Here is a 19,845-nt window from a genome sequence, read left to right as displayed (position 1 = left end):
TAGAGTATAAATTTGTGCAAAAATGTAGCACGAACAGCGGAGCGGTCAAAAACACGTCTTGTTACATGACCGACTTAACAGGAAGTCCAATAAAGTTATTATTATCAATATGAATAAATAAAGTTATTATATTTTTAGAAACTTTAATTATTTTTTGCTTAACTTTGAACTTTTATTTTAAACCTTTTTCGACACATCACATCTTGGACACCAATTTCCTAATTTGTATGAAAATGAGATGATTATCAGAATAATCGAAAAGGAGCTTAAACTATCAAAAGACTTTTAAATTATTAAATATCTGTTTTAACCACTCAGGAACGCTGGGAGGGTGCGAGCCAACTCCTGCAGCCATTATCAAAACTCCACCTTTAAGCTCCGGACCCGACTTTCCACCTTGCTGACTGCGGGTTGGTTGATCCAAAGAGACCGAGAGTACTGATGTTGACACACTGAGGAAAGTTTATGAAGACATCAACAGTAAGGATGTCTACCCTGAGCTGGTGTTGAGATTTAGATTCGTCATGTCTCCTTAGACAACCTGAGTCCAGATTTAATCCCAACATGTGTTTATCACCTTTGGTTAGTTAAGTTATAGAGTCCAAGACATAACATTTCATGGCCATAATATGTCATAATTGCATCATCACTGACATACCAATATTTCGTTCATACGTTTCATTCATCTATCTTATTGTTTAATATTTCTTCATTAAACTTCAACATAAAGCTCAGAACTATTGTCCCTATCTTTTCCTGACTTAAGCTGCTCCAGAATTCCCAAATCTGATATGAGATTGATTGATTATTAATAACTGATATTTATTTCTCCCGTTAAACCGGGGGTGGTGCCCTAGTCGAGGTTATATTGGATATATTCACATATAATATATTAATTTCCCCACAAGCTGATGATTTCTAAAACATTTAAAGCCCATACAAAGACAACACATCAAATGTTGTAACTGAAAAGCTGTGTTTGTAAAATATGCTGAGCATTAGATCAGTTTGTTACCTGGAAAACATTTTTCCTGCTTGACTTCTCTGTGGTCCACTCAACAACAGCTCCACACAGGTGGACCACGTCTGTCTTACTTCCTGCTTTCTAAACAGACATAAGGGAAAAGCTCAAAGTTAAGGTAATAAAGATGCAAAGGTCAAAAAGTAGAGCTACAAAACTACCACACTCTCCCACCCTAACCCTAAAGACGGATGGTACCTAAGTACTTCAAGTTTTTCAATATCAAACACTTTGTAGACAGTAAATAGTATAAGTCATGATAAACATGTTTGGACAAATGTTTGAATAATACTGTCCATATTTGTACCTGACTAATTGAATAGTGCTGACCTTGTTTGTCACTCACTCTCCCTCCCTGTACTATTCAAACTTGAAGGAGAAACATTTAGTAGCCCTTTTCACCTCTTCTGACACTCAAACACTTGGTCTGTCCCCCGTCCTTCCTGCACCTCTTTAGTTATATCTCACAGACCCTCACTATCATCAGACAAACAAACACTCTGGTTTCACTGTAACCCTAACCCAACTCTGTAACTGTAAATGCTACAGGGCTGATCCCAGAACACACAGAAGGAGATGAAGCAGGCACAATGATTATCCAGACGGCAGAGATGAAATACAGATGAGTACCTGACTACTTTCATGTTGTCTTTCTTTATAAAACAGTAGCTGGTCTGTCGTCAGCACACTCCACATCCCCGTCCAATTCTTCCTCTGCTTCTTACCGCTCTCTGAGATCTTGGTTACATTCAGGTGTTCACCTTTAAGTCCCACCTGTACTCACATGGACAGACAAACACAACGAAACACATGACTTTCATTTTTGTTGTTGGATTCTACATTTATTTAATACTTTATGTTTAATTGGCTCTGTGTTTTTTTAAGATTTATTTTTGGGCCTTTTTAGCTTTTAATATAGAGGTAGGACAGTGGGGTCGGACACTAGGGAGAGAGAGTGAGGATAGCTATGCGGGAAAGGAGCCACAGGCTGGACGCGAACCCGGGTCGTCCACACGAGGATTGTAGCCTCAATACATAGGGACGTGCGCACACTGCCACTGTGCCACCAGCGCCCCCAGTTGGCTTTGTGTTGAAATTACCGTGTTCATATGTCTGGTACTGATAGTGTCATATTGTTTTTTTGTGTGGGGAAAAAAGTTGATAATAATAAATATCTACAATAATTATTTGCTCTTGGGTTGTTTAGTCTCAAACTTACAGATGGTTGGAAAAGAGGCGCTCCACTTCCTTGGATGACCACATTGTGTTGGGACTGATTTCTGCGATGCCTAGAGATCTAAAAATATTTATGATTGATGAATAAATGTTCAACGCAACAGTCAAGCGGGGCAGTGACTATTCCCTGGATACTTCAACATGAATCAACATAAATGGCAAACTGTCAACTGTAAGATGTGTGTACATACTGTAAGATGTGTTTACATACTGTAAGATGTGTGTACATACTGAAAGATGTGTATATACTGTAAGATGTGTTTACATACTGTAAGATGTGTTTACATACTGTAAGATGTGTTTACATACTGTAAGATGTGTATATACTGTAAGATGTGTTTACATACTGTAAGATGTGTTTACATACTGTAAGATGTTTACATACTGAAAGATGTGTTTACATACTGTAAGATGTTTACATACTGTAAGATGTGTTTACATACTGTAAGATGTGTTTACATACTGTAAGATGTTTACATACTGTAAGATGTGTTTACATACTGTAAGATGTTTACATACTGTAAGATGTTTACATACTGTAAGATGTGTTTACATACTGTAAGATGTGTATATACTGTAAGATGTATTTACATACTGTAAGATGTGTTTACATACTGTAAGATGTTTACATACTGTAAGATGTGTTTACATACTGAAAGATGTGTGTATATACTGTAAGATGTGTGTATATACTGTAAGATGTGTTTACATACTGTAAGATGTTTACATACTGTAAGATGTTTACATACTGTAAGATGTTTACATACTGAAAGATGTGTTTACATACTGTAAGATGTTTACATACTGTAAGATGTGTTTACATACTGAAAGATGTGTGTATATACTGTAAGATGTGTGTATATACTGTAAGATGTGTTTACATACTGAAAGATGTGTTTACATACTGTAAGATGTTTACATACTGTAAGATGTTTACATACTGAAAGATGTGTTTACATACTGTAAGATGTTTACATACTGAAAGATGTGTTTACATACTGTAAGATGTTTACATACTGTAAGATGTTTACATACTGAAAGATGTGTTTACATACTGTAAGATGTTTACATACTGTAAGATGTGTGTACATACTGTAAGATGTGTGTATATACTGTAAGATGTGTTTACATACTGAAAGATGTTTACATACTGTAACATGTGTTTACATACTGAAAGATGTTTACATACTGTAAGATGTGTTTACATACTGTAAGATGTTTACATACTGTAAGATGTGTGTATATACTGTAAGATGTGTTTACATACTGAAAGATGTTTACATACTGTAACATGTGTTTACATACTGAAAGATGTTTACATACTGTAAGATGTGTGTATATACTGTAAGATGTGTTTACATACTGAAAGATGTTTACATACTGTAACATGTGTTTACATACTGAAAGATGTTTACATACTGTAAGATGTGTGTATATACTGTAAGATGTGTTTACATACTGTAAGATGTGTGTATATACTGTAAGATGTTTACATACTGTAAGATGTGTTTACATACTGAAAGATGTTTACATACTGTAACATGTGTTTACATACTGAAAGATGTTTACATACTGTAAGATGTGTTTACATACTGAAAGATGTTTACATACTGTAACATGTGTTTACATACTGAAAGATGTTTACATACTGTAAGATGTGTGTATATACTGTAAGATGTTTTTACATACTGTAAGATGTGTTTACATACTGAAAGATGTTTATATACTGTAAGATGTGTTTACATACTGAAAGATGTTTACATACTGTAAGATGTGTTTACATACTGAAAGATGTGTGTATATACTGTAATATGTGTTTACATACTGTAAGATGTGTGTATATACTGTAAGATGTTTACATACTGTAAGATGTGTTTATATACTGTGAGATGTGTTTACATACTGTGAGATGTTTACATACTGTAAGATGTGTTTACATAGTGTAAGATGTGTGTATATACTGTAAGATGTTTTTACATACTGAAAGATGTTTACATACTGTAAGATGTGTTTACATACTGTAAGATGTGTTTACATACTGAAAGATGTTTACATACTGTAAGATGTTTACATACTGTAAGATGTGTTTACATACTGTAAGATGTGTTTACATACTGAAAGATGTGTGTATATACTGTAAGATGTGTTTACATACTGTAAGATGTGTGTATATACTGTAAGATGTGTTTACATACTGAAAGATGTTTACATACTGTAAGATGTTTACATACTGTAAGATGTGTGTATATACTGTAAGATGTTTATATACTGTAAGATGTTTTTACATACTGTAAGATGTGTTTACATACTGAAAGATGTTTACATACTGAAAGATGTTTACATACTGTAAGATGTGTTTACATACTGTAAGATGTTTACATACTGTAAGATGTGTTTACATACTGAAAGATGTTTACATACTGTAAGATGTGTTTACATACTGTAAGATGTTTACATACTGTAAGATGTGTTTACATACTGAAAGATGTTTATATACTGTAAGATGTGTTTACATACTGTGAGATGTGTTTACATACTGTAAGATGTTTATATACTGTAAGATGTGTTTACATACTGTAAGATGTGTGTATATACTGTAAGATGTTTACATACTGTAAGATGTGTTTACATACTGTAAGATGTGTTTACATACTGTAAGATGTGTTTACATACTGAAAGATGTTTATATACTGTAAGATGTGTTTACATACTGTGAGATGTGTTTACATACTGTAAGATGTTTATATACTGTAAGATGTGTTTACATACTGTAAGATGTGTGTATATACTGTAAGATGTTTACATACTGTAAGATGTGTTTACATACTGTGAGATGTGTTTACATACTGTGAGATGTTTACATACTGTAAGATGTGTTTACATACTGTGAGATGTGTTTACATACTGTAAGATGTTTTTACATACTGTAAGATGTGTGTATATACTGTAAGATGTTTACATACTGTAAGATGTGTTTACATACTGTAAGATGTGTTTGCATACTGTAAGATGTGTGTATATACTGTAAGATGTGTTTATATACTGTAAGATGTGTGTACATACTGTAAGATGTGTTTATATACTGTAAGATGTGTTTATATACTGTAAGATGTGTGTACATACTGTAAGATGTGTGTATATACTGTAAGATGTTGACATACTGTAAGATGTGTTTACATACTGTAAGATGTGTTTACATACTGAAAGATGTGTTTACATACTGTAAGATGTGTTTACATACTGAAAGATGTTTACATACTGTAAGATGTGTTTACATACTGTAAGATGTGTGTACATACTGTAAGATGTGTGTATATACTGTAAGATGTTGACATACTGTAAGATGTGTTTACATACTGTAAGATGTGTTTACATACTGAAAGATGTGTTTACATACTGTAAGATGTGTTTACATACTGAAAGATGTGTGTACATACTGTAAGATGTGTTTACATACTGTGAGATGTTTATATACTGTAAGATGTGTTTACATACTGAAAGATGTGTTTACATACTGTAAGATGTGTGTATATACTGTAAGATGTTTATATACTGTAAGATGTGTGTATATACTGTAAGATGTTTACATACTGTAAGATGTGTGTATATACTGTAAGATGTTTACATACTGTAAGATGTGTTTACATACTGTAAGATGTTTTTACATACTGTAAGATGTGTTTACATACTGTAAGATGTTTATATACTGTAAGATGTGTGTATATACTGTAAGATGTGTTTACATACTGTAAGATGTGTTTACATACTGTAAGATGTGTTTACATACTGTAAGATGTTTACATACTGTAAGATGTATTTACATACTGTAAGATGTTTACATACTGTAAGATGTGTTTACATACTGAAAGATGTTTACATACTGTAAGATGTGTTTACATACTGTAAGATGAGTTTACATACTGTAAGATGTTTACATACTGTAAGATGTGTTTACATACTGTAAGATGTGTTTACATACTGTAAGATGTTTATATACTGTAAGATGTGTGTATATACTGTAAGATGTTTACATACTGTAAGATGTGTTTACATACTGTGAGATGTGTTTACATACTGTGAGATGTTTACATACTGTAAGATGTGTTTACATACTGAAAGATGTTTATATACTGTAAGATGTGTTTACATACTGTGAGATGTGTTTACATACTGTAAGATGTTTATATACTCTAAGATGTGTTTACATACTGTAAGATGTGTGTATATACTGTAAGATGTTTACATACTGTAAGATGTGTTTACATACTGTAAGATGTGTTTACATACTGTGAGATGTGTTTACATACTGTAAGATGTTTTTACATACTGTAAGATGTGTTTACATAGTGAAAGATTTTTATATACTGTAAGATGTGTTTACATACTGAAAGATGTGTGTGTATACTGTAAGATGTGTTTACATACTGAAAGATGTTTACATACTGTAAGATGTGTTTACATACTGTAAGATGTGTGTACATACTGTAAGATGTGTTTACATACTGTAAGATGTGTGTATATACTGTAAGATGTTTACATACTGTAAGATGTGTTTACATACTGTAAGATGTGTTTACATACTGTAAGATGTGTGTATATACTGTAAGATGTGTTTATATACTGTAAGATGTGTGTATATACTGTAAGATGTGTGTACATACTGTAAGATGTGTGTATATACTGTAAGATGTTGACATACTGTAAGATGTGTTTACATACTGTAAGATGTGTTTACATACTGAAAGATGTGTTTACATACTGTAAGATGTGTTTACATACTGAAAGATGTTTACATACTGTAAGATGTGTTTACATACTGTAAGATGTGTGTACATACTGTAAGATGTGTGTATATACTGTAAGATGTTGACATACTGTAAGATGTGTTTACATACTGAAAGATGTGTTTACATACTGTAAGATGTGTTTACATACTGTAAGATGTGTTTACATACTGTGAGATGTTGACATACTGTAAGATGTGTTTACATACTGTAAGATGTGTTTACATACTGAAAGATGTGTGTACATACTGTAAGATGTGTTTACATACTGTGAGATGTTTATATACTGTAAGATGTGTTTACATACTGAAAGATGTGTTTACATACTGTAAGATGTGTGTATATACTGTAAGATGTTTATATACTGTAAGATGTGTGTATATACTGTAAGATGTTTTTACATACTGTAAGATGTGTTTACATACTGTAAGATGTTTATATACTGTAAGATGTGTGTATATACTGTAAGATGTGTTTACATACTGTAAGATGTGTTTACATACTGTAAGATGTGTTTACATACTGTAAGATGTTTACATACTGTAAGATGTATTTACATACTGTAAGATGTTTACATACTGTAAGATGTGTTTACATACTGAAAGATGTGTTTACATACTGTAAGATGTGTTTACATACTGTAAGATGAGTTTACATACTGTAAGATGTTTACATACTGTAAGATGTGTTTACATACTGTAAGATGTGTTTACATACTGAAAGATGTTTATATACTGTAAGATGTGTTTACATACTGTAAGATGTGTTTACATACTGTAAGATGTTTATATACTGTAAGATGTGTTTACATACTGTAAGATGTGTGTATATACTGTAAGATGTTTACATACTGTAAGATGTGTTTACATACTGTGAGATGTGTTTACATACTGTGAGATGTTTACATACTGTAAGATGTGTTTACATACTGTAAGATGTGTGTATATACTGTAAGATGTTTTTACATAATGTAAGATGTGTTTACATACTGTAAGATGTGTGTATATACTGTAAGATGTGTTTACATACTGAAAGATGTTTACATACTGTAAGATGTGTGTATATACTGTAAGATGTGTTTACATACTGTAAGATGTGTTTACATACTGAAAGATGTGTGTATATACTGTAATATGTGTTTACATACTGTAAGATGTGTGTATATACTGTAAGATGTGTTTACATACTGTAAGATGTTTACATACTGTAAGATGTGTGTATATACTGTAAGATGTGTTTACATACTGTAAGATGTGTTTACATACTGTAAGATGTGTTTACATACTGTAAGATGTGTTTACATACTGAAAGATGTTTACATACTGTAAGATGTGTGTATATACTGTAAGATGTGTTTACATACTGTAAGATGTGTTTACATACTGAAAGATGTGTGTATATACTGTAATATGTGTTTACATACTGTAAGATGTGTGTATATACTGTAAGATGTGTTTACATACTGAAAGATGTGTTTACATACTGTAAGATGTGTGTATATACTGTAAGATGTTTACATACTGTGAGATGTGTTTACATACTGTGAGATGTTTACATACTGTAAGATGTGTTTACATACTGTAAGATGTGTGTGTATATACTGTAAGATGTTTTTACATACTGTAAGATGTGTTTACATACTGAAAGATGTGTTTACATACTGAAAGATGTTTATATACTGTAAGATGTGTTTACATACTGTAAGATGTGTGTATATACTGTAAGATGTGTGTACATACTGTAAGATGTTTACATACTGTAAGATGTGTTTACATATTGTAAGAGGTGTGTATATACTGTAAGATGTGTTTACATACTGTAAGAGGTGTGTATACACTGTAAGATGTGTTTACATACTGTAAGATGTTTATATACTAAAAGATGTGTTTACATACTGTAAGAGGTGTGTATATACTGTAAGATGTGTTTACATACTGAAAGATGTTTACATACTGTAAGATGTGTTTACATACTGTAAGATGTGTTTACATACTGTAAGATGTTTACATACTGTAAGATGTGTTTACATACTGTAAGATGTGTTTACATACTGTAAGATGTGTATATACTGTAAGATGTTTATATACTGTAAGATGTGTGTATATACTGTAAGATGTGTTTACATACTGTAAGATGTTTTTACATACTGTAAGATGTGTTTACATACTGTAAGATGTTTACATACTGTAAGATGTGTTTACATACTGTAAGATGTTTACATACTGTAAGATGTGTTTACATACTGAAAGATGTTTACATACTGTAAGATGTGTTTACATACTGTAAGATGTTTACATACTGTAAGATGTGTTTACATACTGTAAGATGTGTGTATATACTGTAAGATGTGTTTACATACTGAAAGATGTTTACATACTGTAACATGTGTTTACATACTGTAAGATGTGTGTATATACTGTAAGATGTGTTTACATACTGTAAGATGTGTTTACATACTGTAAGATGTGTGTATATACTGTAAGATGTTTACATACTGTAAGATGTGTTTACATACTGTAAGATATTTATATACTGTAAGATGTGTTTACATACTGTAAGATGTGTTTACATACTGTAAGATGTTTATATACTGTAAGATGTGTTTACATACTGTGAGATGTGTTTACATACTGTAAGATGTTTATATACTGTAAGATGTGTTTACATACTGTAAGATGTGTGTATATACTGTAAGATGTTTACATACTGTAAGATGTGTTTACATACTGTAAGATGTGTTTACATACTGTGAGATGTGTTTACATACTGTGAGATGTTTACATACTGTAAGATGTGTTTACATACTGTGAGATGTGTTTACATACTGTAAGATGTTTTTACATACTGTAAGATGTGTTTACATACTGAAAGATGTGTGTATATACTGTAAGATGTGTTTACATACTGAAAGATGTTTACATACTGTAAGATGTGTTTACATACTGTAAGATGTGTGTACATACTGTAAGATGTGTTTACATACTGTAAGATGTGTGTATATACTGTAAGATGTTTACATACTGTAAGATGTGTTTACATACTGTAAGATGTGTGTATATACTGTAAGATGTGTTTATATACTGTAAGATGTGTGTATATACTGTAAGATGTGTGTACATACTGTAAGATGTGTGTATATACTGTAAGATGTTGACATACTGTAAGATGTGTTTACATACTGAAAGATGTGTTTACATACTGAAAGATGTTTACATACTGTAAGATGTGTTTACATACTGTAAGATGTGTTTACATACTGAAAGATGTGTGTATATACTGTAATATGTGTTTACATACTGAAAGATGTGTTTACATACTGTAAGATGTGTGTATATACTGTAAGATGTGTTTACATACTGAAAGATGTGTTTACATACTGTAAGATGTGTGTATATACTGTAAGATGTGTGTATATACTGTAAGATGTGTTTACATACTGAAAGATGTGTTTACATACTGTAAGATGTGTGTATATACTGTAAGATGTTTACATACTGTAAGATGTGTTTACATACTGTGAGATGTGTTTACATACTGTGAGATGTTTACATACTGTAAGATGTGTTTACATACTGTAAGATGTGTGTGTATATACTGTAAGATGTTTTTACATACTGTAAGATGTGTTTACATACTGAAAGATGTTTATATACTGTAAGATGTGTTTACATACTGTAAGATGTTTAAATACTGAAAGATGTTTATATACTAAAAGATGTCTTTACATACTGTAAGAGGTGTGTATATACTGTAAGATGTGTTTACATACTGAAAGATGTTTACATACTGTAAGATGTGTTTACATACTGTAAGATGTGTTTACATACTGTAAGATGTTTACATACTGTAAGATGTGTTTACATACTGTAAGATGTGTATATACTGTAAGATGTTTATATACTGTAAGATGTGTGTATATACTGTAAGATGTGTTTACATACTGTAAGATGTGTGTATATACTGTAAGATGTGTTTACATACTGTAAGATGTTTTTACATACTGTAAGATGTGTTTACATACTGTAAGATGTGTTTACATACTGTAAGATGTTTTTACATACTGTAAGATGTGTTTACATACTGTAAGATGTTTACATACTGTAAGATGTTTTTACATACTGTAAGATGTGTTTACATACTGTAACATGTGTTTACATACTGTAAGATGTTTTTACATACTGTAAGATGTGTTTACATACTGTAAGATGTTTACATACTGTAAGATGTGTTTACATACTGAAAGATGTTTACATACTGTAAGATGTGTTTACATACTGTAAGATGTGTTTACATACTGTAAGATGTTTACATACTGTAAGATGTGTTTACATACTGTAAGATGTTTATATACTGTAAGATGTGTTTACATACTGAAAGATGTTTACATACTGTAAGATGTGTTTACATACTGTAAGATGTGTTTACATACTGTAAGATGTGTTTACATACTGTGAGATGTGTTTACATACTGTGAGATTTTTACATACTGTAAGATGTTTACATATTGTAAGATGTGTTTACATACTGTAAGATGTGTTTACATACTGTAAGATGTTTACATACTGTAAGATGTTTACATACTGTGAGATGTTTACATATTGTAAGATGTGTTTACATACTGTAAGATTTGTTTACATACTGTGAGATGTGTTTACATACTGTAAGATGTGTTTACATACTGTGAGATGTGTTTACATACTGTAAGATGTTTACATACTGTAAGATGTGTTTACATACTGTAAGATGTTTACATACTGTAAGATGTGTTTACATACTGTAAGATGTTTACATACTGTAAGATGTTTACATACTGTAAGATGTGTGTACATACTGTAAGATGTGTTTACATACTGTAAGATGTGTTTATATACTCTAAGATGTGTTTACATACTGTGAGATGTTTACATACTGTAAGATGTGTGTACATACTGTAAGATGTGTTTACATACTGTAAGATGTTTACATACTGTAAGATGTGTTTACATACTGTAAGATGTGTTTACATACTGTAAGATGTGTGTACATACTGGTTTCTGAGGCAGGTCTGACTCCTGCAGGACCATGGACTTGGACTGACTGAGTCGGTCTCCAGAACTCTGTGAGCTCTTTTGTCGTATCTGCACAGCTTCAAGTGCTGCTGAACTGCGCTGAGGAGGCTTTATTATCTGTGGCTGCTTAGCTGCACTCTGGATGTTCGTTATTCTGTTGAGAAATGAAAGAGACTTTTTCATAAATTTCTTGCTGCTGTCGATTTGTAGGATTTGCTTTCTCATTTGGATTTAACAACTTGGAAACCACCAACAATACTATTTCATGCGTGTATTTTATTTACATCAATTTCAATTTTAAAACAGCTGTGCTCCCTCCCAAGTCCACAGCTGGCCAACACTCACATTATTCCAACTGGATCTTAACACAGTTACATGTGCCTACATCGTTGGGTATCATATGTATCGTTCTGCAAGAGGAACAGTGCTTTGGGACTTTTTCATCGAGGATTGAGGATGAGGATTAAGAATATATACAGTTTACATTAAGAAAGATGGAGACGAAATATATCCTTATCATCAGGTTATTTATACTTGCAAATAGTTAGGTAATTAAAAAGGCAGTGTCTAACCTGTACTGGGGTTTGATGGAGTCAAAAGATGACTCAGCACTATATATCAAGGCTATATGGGAAAGCGAGCTGAATGAGGAGATCGCACAGAATGTTTCGTTTGATATGTGGAAAATGACTCAAACCAAAACACAATCACAGATGTGCAGAGAATTCATTTGGAAACATCTAATTCAGTACTTCATCACACCCAAGATTAAACATAAACAAATGAAAGTGCAGCAATATTCTGGAGAATATGCAACAACATAGATCCGAGCCAAGCACACGTTGTCTGGTGTTGCCCCAACATAAAACCTTTCTGGGATGATCCAGCTCTCTGCAAAGTGCTGGTTTATGAAATCCCTCGAGCTTGTTTTGTTCTCTACCTGGGACACCTGGAAGGATCTGTGCATGCAGGAGACAATACTTGGTCAAGATTCTTCTTGTGGCAGCAAAGAAAGCCATCTCTCAGAACTGGGTAAAGACTGACACACCAAACCACAGGCAGTGGCTGTCAATCATAGACAATATCCTTGTCATGGAAAAATAACCTACAAGTTAAAAGTGCAGAAAGAACAGTTTCCTAAGGGAAATGGCTAACATACTGTATATAACAAACAAACAGGGGGTCCAAAGACATTTTTATGTTCAACTGGGGGCCTGGCAAAAAAAGTTTGGGAACCACTGGCCTAGCAGTTATGTTACATGCCCCACATATAGAGGCTGTAATTAAAATCAAATGAAATCAAATCATGTAGTCCTCTCCACAGCAGCTGTAGGTTCAATATCGACCTTTGACCTTTGCCTCATATCAAGCCCCCTCTCTCTCTTCCCAACATGTCCTGTCTTTCTTTAGCTGTCTGATCTAATTAAGACACAAATGGTCATGAGTAAAGTGCATGTAGTGCAAGAGAGACGGTTTAGGGTCACGTTGTCAACTCCTGCGCTGAATAAGATAAAAATAGACCTGACAGGAAGTTTGTGTGTTGCAGCAGCAAAAAGATCATGCGTATGAATACAACTTAAGATAAGAATGGATAAGAATAAACAAGAATTAAAGAATACTATTTATTTACAACTATTATCTAGCAGGTGTAAAATAAAGTATCCACCTATTGATTTGCAAAAACACTACACAGGACATTAAATAATTTTGTGTAGTGAGTGGAAGTTAAAGTAAACACATTTATAAATTGTTTCTGGAGACGTTTAAAGCTACTTTGTGTCAACATAAGTGTTGACATAAGTAGCCAACTGGTTTTAACTTTGACTTAAATCAAACATCATTGATTGAACTGCCTGTGACTCACACAACACTTGACTTTGTGTGCTGCAGTGTAGATAATAAAAGTCAAGTTCAGTGGCACTTCTGCTCTGTTAGCAGTCCCCCAGACAGTTGGAGAAAATGAATGTGTGCTTTCTGAGACATGTTGGGGTAGCAGCAGTGTATATTTTACATGCCGGGACAAACAGACTATGCATGCACAATGAGCAGTTGTTTGATTCCTGCAGCTCATATCTGACACACGGTCATCATAGATTAGCCAGGAAGTGAGAAAGCAGACGTTCTTTAGCATCAAAGAACAAAAAAGTGGCAGCCATTTTACTATTGTGCATGTATACATCAGAATTTGGATGGTAAAATAACATGTGGTTTAACCTACCTGGTCAGATGTTTAACTTATAGGTTTACAATATTTAGACATATATTAATATCAACACTACAGTGCTGTAAATAGCAAACATCATTTCTTTGTCACAGTATTGCTCTTCTGCTTCTGCACTCTCTCACTCAATATATCTCCTCTCAGCCTGCTCACCACATCTGTACACAACGTGTTGCATTGTCCTTATAAAAAATATTTATGCAGCATGTTGTATGCAGCTAATAATCTAAAGAATTGTTGCAATGACAAAGGATGAATATAATAAACAGAGAATTGGACAGTGTTTCTTAAGATAAGAAATGCAGGATCATTTGCAGAAACTCTGAATATTACATTGGATTTCTCTTTCACTTCCCTCTACCTCTGGAAAATTCCAGGAGGTGTTGGTAAAAAATACATATACCGTGTAAAGATTCTCATGTAAAAAAGTGATTACTGAACGTTGGCCTCAGAGGAAACCTCCTACCATGAGAACCTTGAGGAACATTATGAATTCCATCAGCTTTATGGTAAAATATGACTTTTGTCCTGCGACTTCAAAAGGAGAAGGGTGAAGAATATTGGAGAAAATGGGATTTACACAAAGGCAAAGACTTGTAAGTGTATCTTGGTTCATTACAATGTACAATCCATTATATAAAATACCTGTGCCTTTTACATTCCTGTATTTGTTCATGCTGTCTTATCCAAGTCCTCACTTGTTCTATTTTTATTGTAAAACAAAAACGAAAAAATAAGAATAAAAAAAGAGATGCATCATTATGAATCAGGTTTGATGTTAGACCAATAGCCTGTTCAAGTTTATGGGAAACCCTACATAAACAAATTATAGACATCATTACAAACCACACCTTTTGATAGGCACTTCATGTTACCCATGTCTAAACAAAATACTGTAAGGAAAAGAGTCATCGACAGGAGATGTTATACAGAGATGAAGTGACACCACATTTAACCCAAAATATTAATAAGATCATAAGCAAGATGAGTTTCTCAAAAATATTGAGGAAAACACTACACTATACAACGCAACATGTTTTATTTGAATGATATTTGACAGATTAATGTAGAGTGAGAGAAGTTAAAAGGATGGTTTGATTTGTTAGTGGTTATATTTTTATTTGGATTCTTCAGTGGGGATCCAAAGTGAATCAATAAAACGATAAATAAGAGATCGTCCACTTTAAGTCAAGTTGGGGTTGGGGTATGTCTTTTAGAGTTAACTATGTCTGACGAGTGTTGTGTTCAGGTTCCTGTTTGCAGCTCTGATTTCTTCACTGTGGTTGCACAACTTCAATTCTTCTGTTGCAAACAATAAGAGAGGCTCAAAATAACAGTAGGCAGACTTTAACTAAAAAAACAAAACATTGTATAAACCAATAAAACCAATTTGGGCTTAGACAGGGTTAGGGTTAGCCCCATGTTAGCCCCTCAGTGTTGGACAGATTAATCTGATATTCATTTAACTGAAGGATTAGTTGTATAAAAACCAAACAGCTTTAAATTGTATTTTGGATTCAATAAAGATGTTAAAGTGGATTTAATGTTATCTTGATTAATGTTAAATAACGAGTATTAAACACATTGTACTGTTTAAATGATCTTTCAGGAAATTGGAGAAAACAGGGAGATGATGCCCCTCGTGAAAATGTACAAAATTGTAGGAAGAAGTGCAAATATTTGAAGTATCACTGCTATTTAGAAACTTTTAAAGAAATTGAGTTTTTGATAAAAATCTAATTCTTCAACAGTGCAGCATCTGCCATCACTTATCTGAAACCCTCCTGAAGTTTCAATTACAGGAAACAAGCTCAAGCCTCCACACGGAAGCTCAAGTTTTATTTCCATCGCATCACATTATGAGAACAACAGTTTGAACTTGATGAAAACCGGGAGGAAGCCACTAATATCTGTGGTAAACAGTTCATTCAAATGTTTGTTTCATCCATTAAACATCATTTCAGTCCAACAGAGCCCCACTTATTTTGTGTTGAAAACCCAAACCCCAGACTCCACACAAAGTCACAGACTAACTGGATGATTGAATGTGATCTTACCTTGTACCCGCCATCTCTGTGCCCCTGATCTCAAGAGAGCAGCCTGTTAGAGGAAGTAAGATTCATCACGTGGTTTCTTCAAACCAGCAGTCTGTAACTGCTGCAACCATTTCCTGAAAGACAAAAACAACCTCATGAGAGCCGTTTGTCGTGTTTTATGTCATCTTACCTATCAGGGGTAAGGTTAGGTTAGGTAAAAGCGTAGCATCCTCTGGGGGATGCTATGGGGGCAACGGGCTCTGGGGAACACGGGCTCTGGGGGGAATGTCAGTTTTAATAAATACTTAAAAGGATTTGTAATTAAAACCCTCCTTTAAAAGCAACTTTAAGACAATGTTAAAATTTGGATAAAAAGGTGACCATACCACCATGCAGGAAAGGTGGGAGGAGCTCTACATCTGATTAAAACTCTCCCATGTCCCAGGGCCTCTGATAAAAACACCTGAGAGGCTAAAATGACTTTCATTGTCCTAAAAGAAAGTGGGAAATAAAATATAAAATATAAATAGATAAAATAAAGATCTTATTTCTAAGTGCATTGAACTGAATTAAAAGGCCTGATATGAAATATCTATGTTTCCACTGAATTACGGTTAGGGTTAGGGGAAAAAAGTAAAACAGGAAGGGTGCCACGAAGTGGTTCCCTCTCCTGGTGTGCATGTTTACTGCCAGTAAAAGCATCCTTTTACTCTGGATCACTGACAAAGTTCCATCTGTTGGCGGTTGGTGAAAAATAATTTCTGAACTGATCCCCTTAGAATACTTGACCAGTGTTATACACACCAGTATAGACCAGTTCTACAGAGTGTGGCGCCCGTATTTGGACTACATTCAGTCAGACCTTTCAGCCATTCTTTTGAAGGGATTCCTGTACAACTGACTTGTATTGGTGAATGTTGTATATGTACTGTAAACCCCATCCACCATCTCATATTTTGTGTATTCATTATATTCAGAGCTGCTGTTTTGTTTTGGTGCCAGTTGCAGGCACTGTGTTGTTTTGTCTAATTAAAATCTAAAATTGCAATAAAAAGAATGACGACAAAAAAAACACCCTCACGCCCAGTCTGTTTGTTTCACTGAACCCCGCTCCTTTGTAGGTGGTGGTGTCCAGGAAATCAACAGAGGTGTAGCTGGTGGTGGATTTGATGGACTTGTAAGTGTTCAGGGTCTGTACAAAGATTTTGAAATCCTCCTCTGAGTGGGCCCAGACACCCCAGATATCATCCAGATACCTGAGGTAGTGGAGGAGTTTCTTTTTACAGGAGGCCAGGGCTGATGTCTCCCACTCAGCCATGAAGATGTTGGCGTATGCCAGGGCAAATTTCTTCCCCATGGCTGTGTCCTTAATTTGGAGGAAATAACACCCACAGTGGAGGAGTGGTTTGACATAATTTATGATATGTTTAGGATGGAGAGGATTACTTTTGCTTTGAAATTACAACAGGGAATCTTTTTGAAAAGATGGGAAAGATGATTGGAGTATGTCACGCCAATACGTCCATCATTTGTTTAAAGTGGATAATTTTTATTTTTTTTATTTTTTCCTTTATCATTTCTTTTATAAATATCTGTATTCCCTCTGTAGTGGTATTTATGTGTCATTGAGGTCTACCCCAACATGTTTGTTTACTGTGTTCTTCTTTTTTTTTTCTTTTTTTTTTACTGTATTTGAAAAATCCTGTGTTACGGGTAGTTTTGATGCCTAATGAGTCCTTGCACATTTTTGTACTGCTTTCTGTTAGCCCACCTTTGTTAGTGATACTATACCGGTGGAAACGATTGTACAATTGCAGATGGTTAATTTAAAAGTTTGGCGTGTTTGGACATGGAAGAATTCAATAAAAAGAGAATTTAATAAAAAACAAAAAACAAAATCATTCCTAGTCAAATTGATCTCTAATAATTGAATCAATTCTTTGTCTGGTCTGTTTCTGTCTCTGAATTTATAAAATGTGTTTTTGACAGCCTGTATGCCCTCCTGTGTGTCAGTGTTTGTGTACAGGCTGTCAATGTCCACAGTGAATAACATGGCGTCTTGTGGGATGTGGAGACTCCTAATAATTTCGACGAAATGGTAAGTGTCCTTTATATAACTGTCATGTTTGATGGACAGGGGGTTTAGGAAGAAATCGATATATTCAGCCGTGTTGTATGTGTCACTGCAGCAGTCCGACACAATAGGCCTGCCTGGAGGGATTTCGTGCGGCCTACTCCATTTTGCAGGATCCTTGTGCATCTTAGCGAGCATGTAGAAGAGCCTGGGTCTGGGTTCAGGTGTGCCCAGAAGGCATGTTTTTTGTTTAAAGTTAATACATTTTTAATTGTAAAGATTATCTATAAAATTTTTTAGCAATCTATTTGTATCTGAAGAAATAGGTTTATCTAATTTAGAATAATATTTTTGATCGTTGAGTTGTCTATATCCCTCCCACAGGTACTGTTCTCTGTCCATGATGACTGCCACACTGCCCTTATCAGCTGGTTTGATCACAATGCTTTTTTTTTTTTAGCTCCTTCAGTACCACGACCTGTGATATCAGCTGTGATGAGGGAAAAGGTTTAGGGTTAGGACAGGTTAAAAAGATGTTTAAAATAGTTTTGTCAAGAAAGACATATACTTTGCATGGGCATGCACAACTCTTTTTGATTTTCTGTTTCAGGTTTTAAGTAGAGACAGAAAGCAGCTGATACAGGGCGAGGATTGATGAGAAGGGTTGCCATTTCCACCTTCATGATAAAGGATCCAGGAGGGTAAGTAAAAATATTTTTATTTTCAGGTTGCTGTCAGAGGCAGAAGAAGGTAAGTATGAGTTTATTTCTCTTTATTGTTTTTTTTTTGTTGTTTGTTATTTTTCATTTTTTCTCAGGTTGGACAAGAGGGCCCGAAAGGTAAGTAGAAATTATATATATAAAAAAAATATATACATCTTGTCCTTATTTTCAGGTAGGTGCCAGCAACACAGAGGTAAGTATAGATCCCTGCAACTCGTAAAAAGCTCTTAATGGTAGATTTCATTCAAACTGTTGGGAACGATTGTTTTTAGGTGGTTAATCCATCACCTTTCCGCTCTGGTCCATTGAGCCAATGTCAAACTCAGCCTACTCTCGAGTCCCACAATGATCAAGTTTTACTTGTTGTGGTGGGTGAAGTGTGTGTATAAATCAGTGTTTTTATTTTCATGAAAAAGAACATACATGAATATGTCGAAAAAATAAAAAAAACAACATACCTATGTCGAAAAATATTAAAAAACCGACATACATACCCATGTTGAAAAAAGTAAAAAATGACACACATACTGATGTCGAAAAAAGTAAAAAAAACAATATACCTACTCATGTCAAAAACATTCAAAAAACGACATAAAAACAATATAGCTACCTATGTCAAAAAATTAAAAACAACGACATACCTTCTCATGTCAAAAAAAGGCAGAAAATGAGAAACGTACCAATGTCAACAATCTAAAAAAAT

At 33.7% G+C, this 19,845-nt stretch overlaps 1 protein-coding gene across 2 annotated transcripts in view; it reads right to left on the bottom strand.

The window, feature by feature from the left end:
- The window catches only part of arhgap15 (Rho GTPase activating protein 15), a 30,681-nt gene extending 14,276 nt beyond the window's left edge, over positions 1-16,405 (bottom strand). Inside the window, exons 1-5 of one of the 2 annotated variants that reach the window (XM_079356893.1) lie at positions 16,368-16,405; positions 12,069-12,243; positions 2,241-2,318; positions 1,652-1,795; positions 1,016-1,105 (exon numbers count right to left, since the gene is read on the bottom strand). In XM_079356893.1, coding sequence (XP_079213019.1) covers positions 1,016-1,105; positions 1,652-1,795; positions 2,241-2,318; positions 12,069-12,243; positions 16,368-16,381 — 501 coding nt within the window. In that variant the 5' untranslated portion in view covers positions 16,382-16,405. The remainder of the gene's footprint in view (positions 1-1,015; positions 1,106-1,651; positions 1,796-2,240; positions 2,319-12,068; positions 12,244-16,367) is intronic. The other variant, XM_079356894.1, reaches the window with a different exon arrangement.
- Between the last annotated feature and the right edge of the window lie 3,440 nt (positions 16,406-19,845).

This window comes from Symphodus melops (genome assembly GCF_947650265.1).
Source record: "Symphodus melops genome assembly, chromosome: 12".
NCBI lineage: Eukaryota > Metazoa > Chordata > Actinopteri > Labriformes > Labridae > Symphodus > Symphodus melops.
This window is presented reverse-complemented; position numbering and strand designations above follow the sequence as displayed.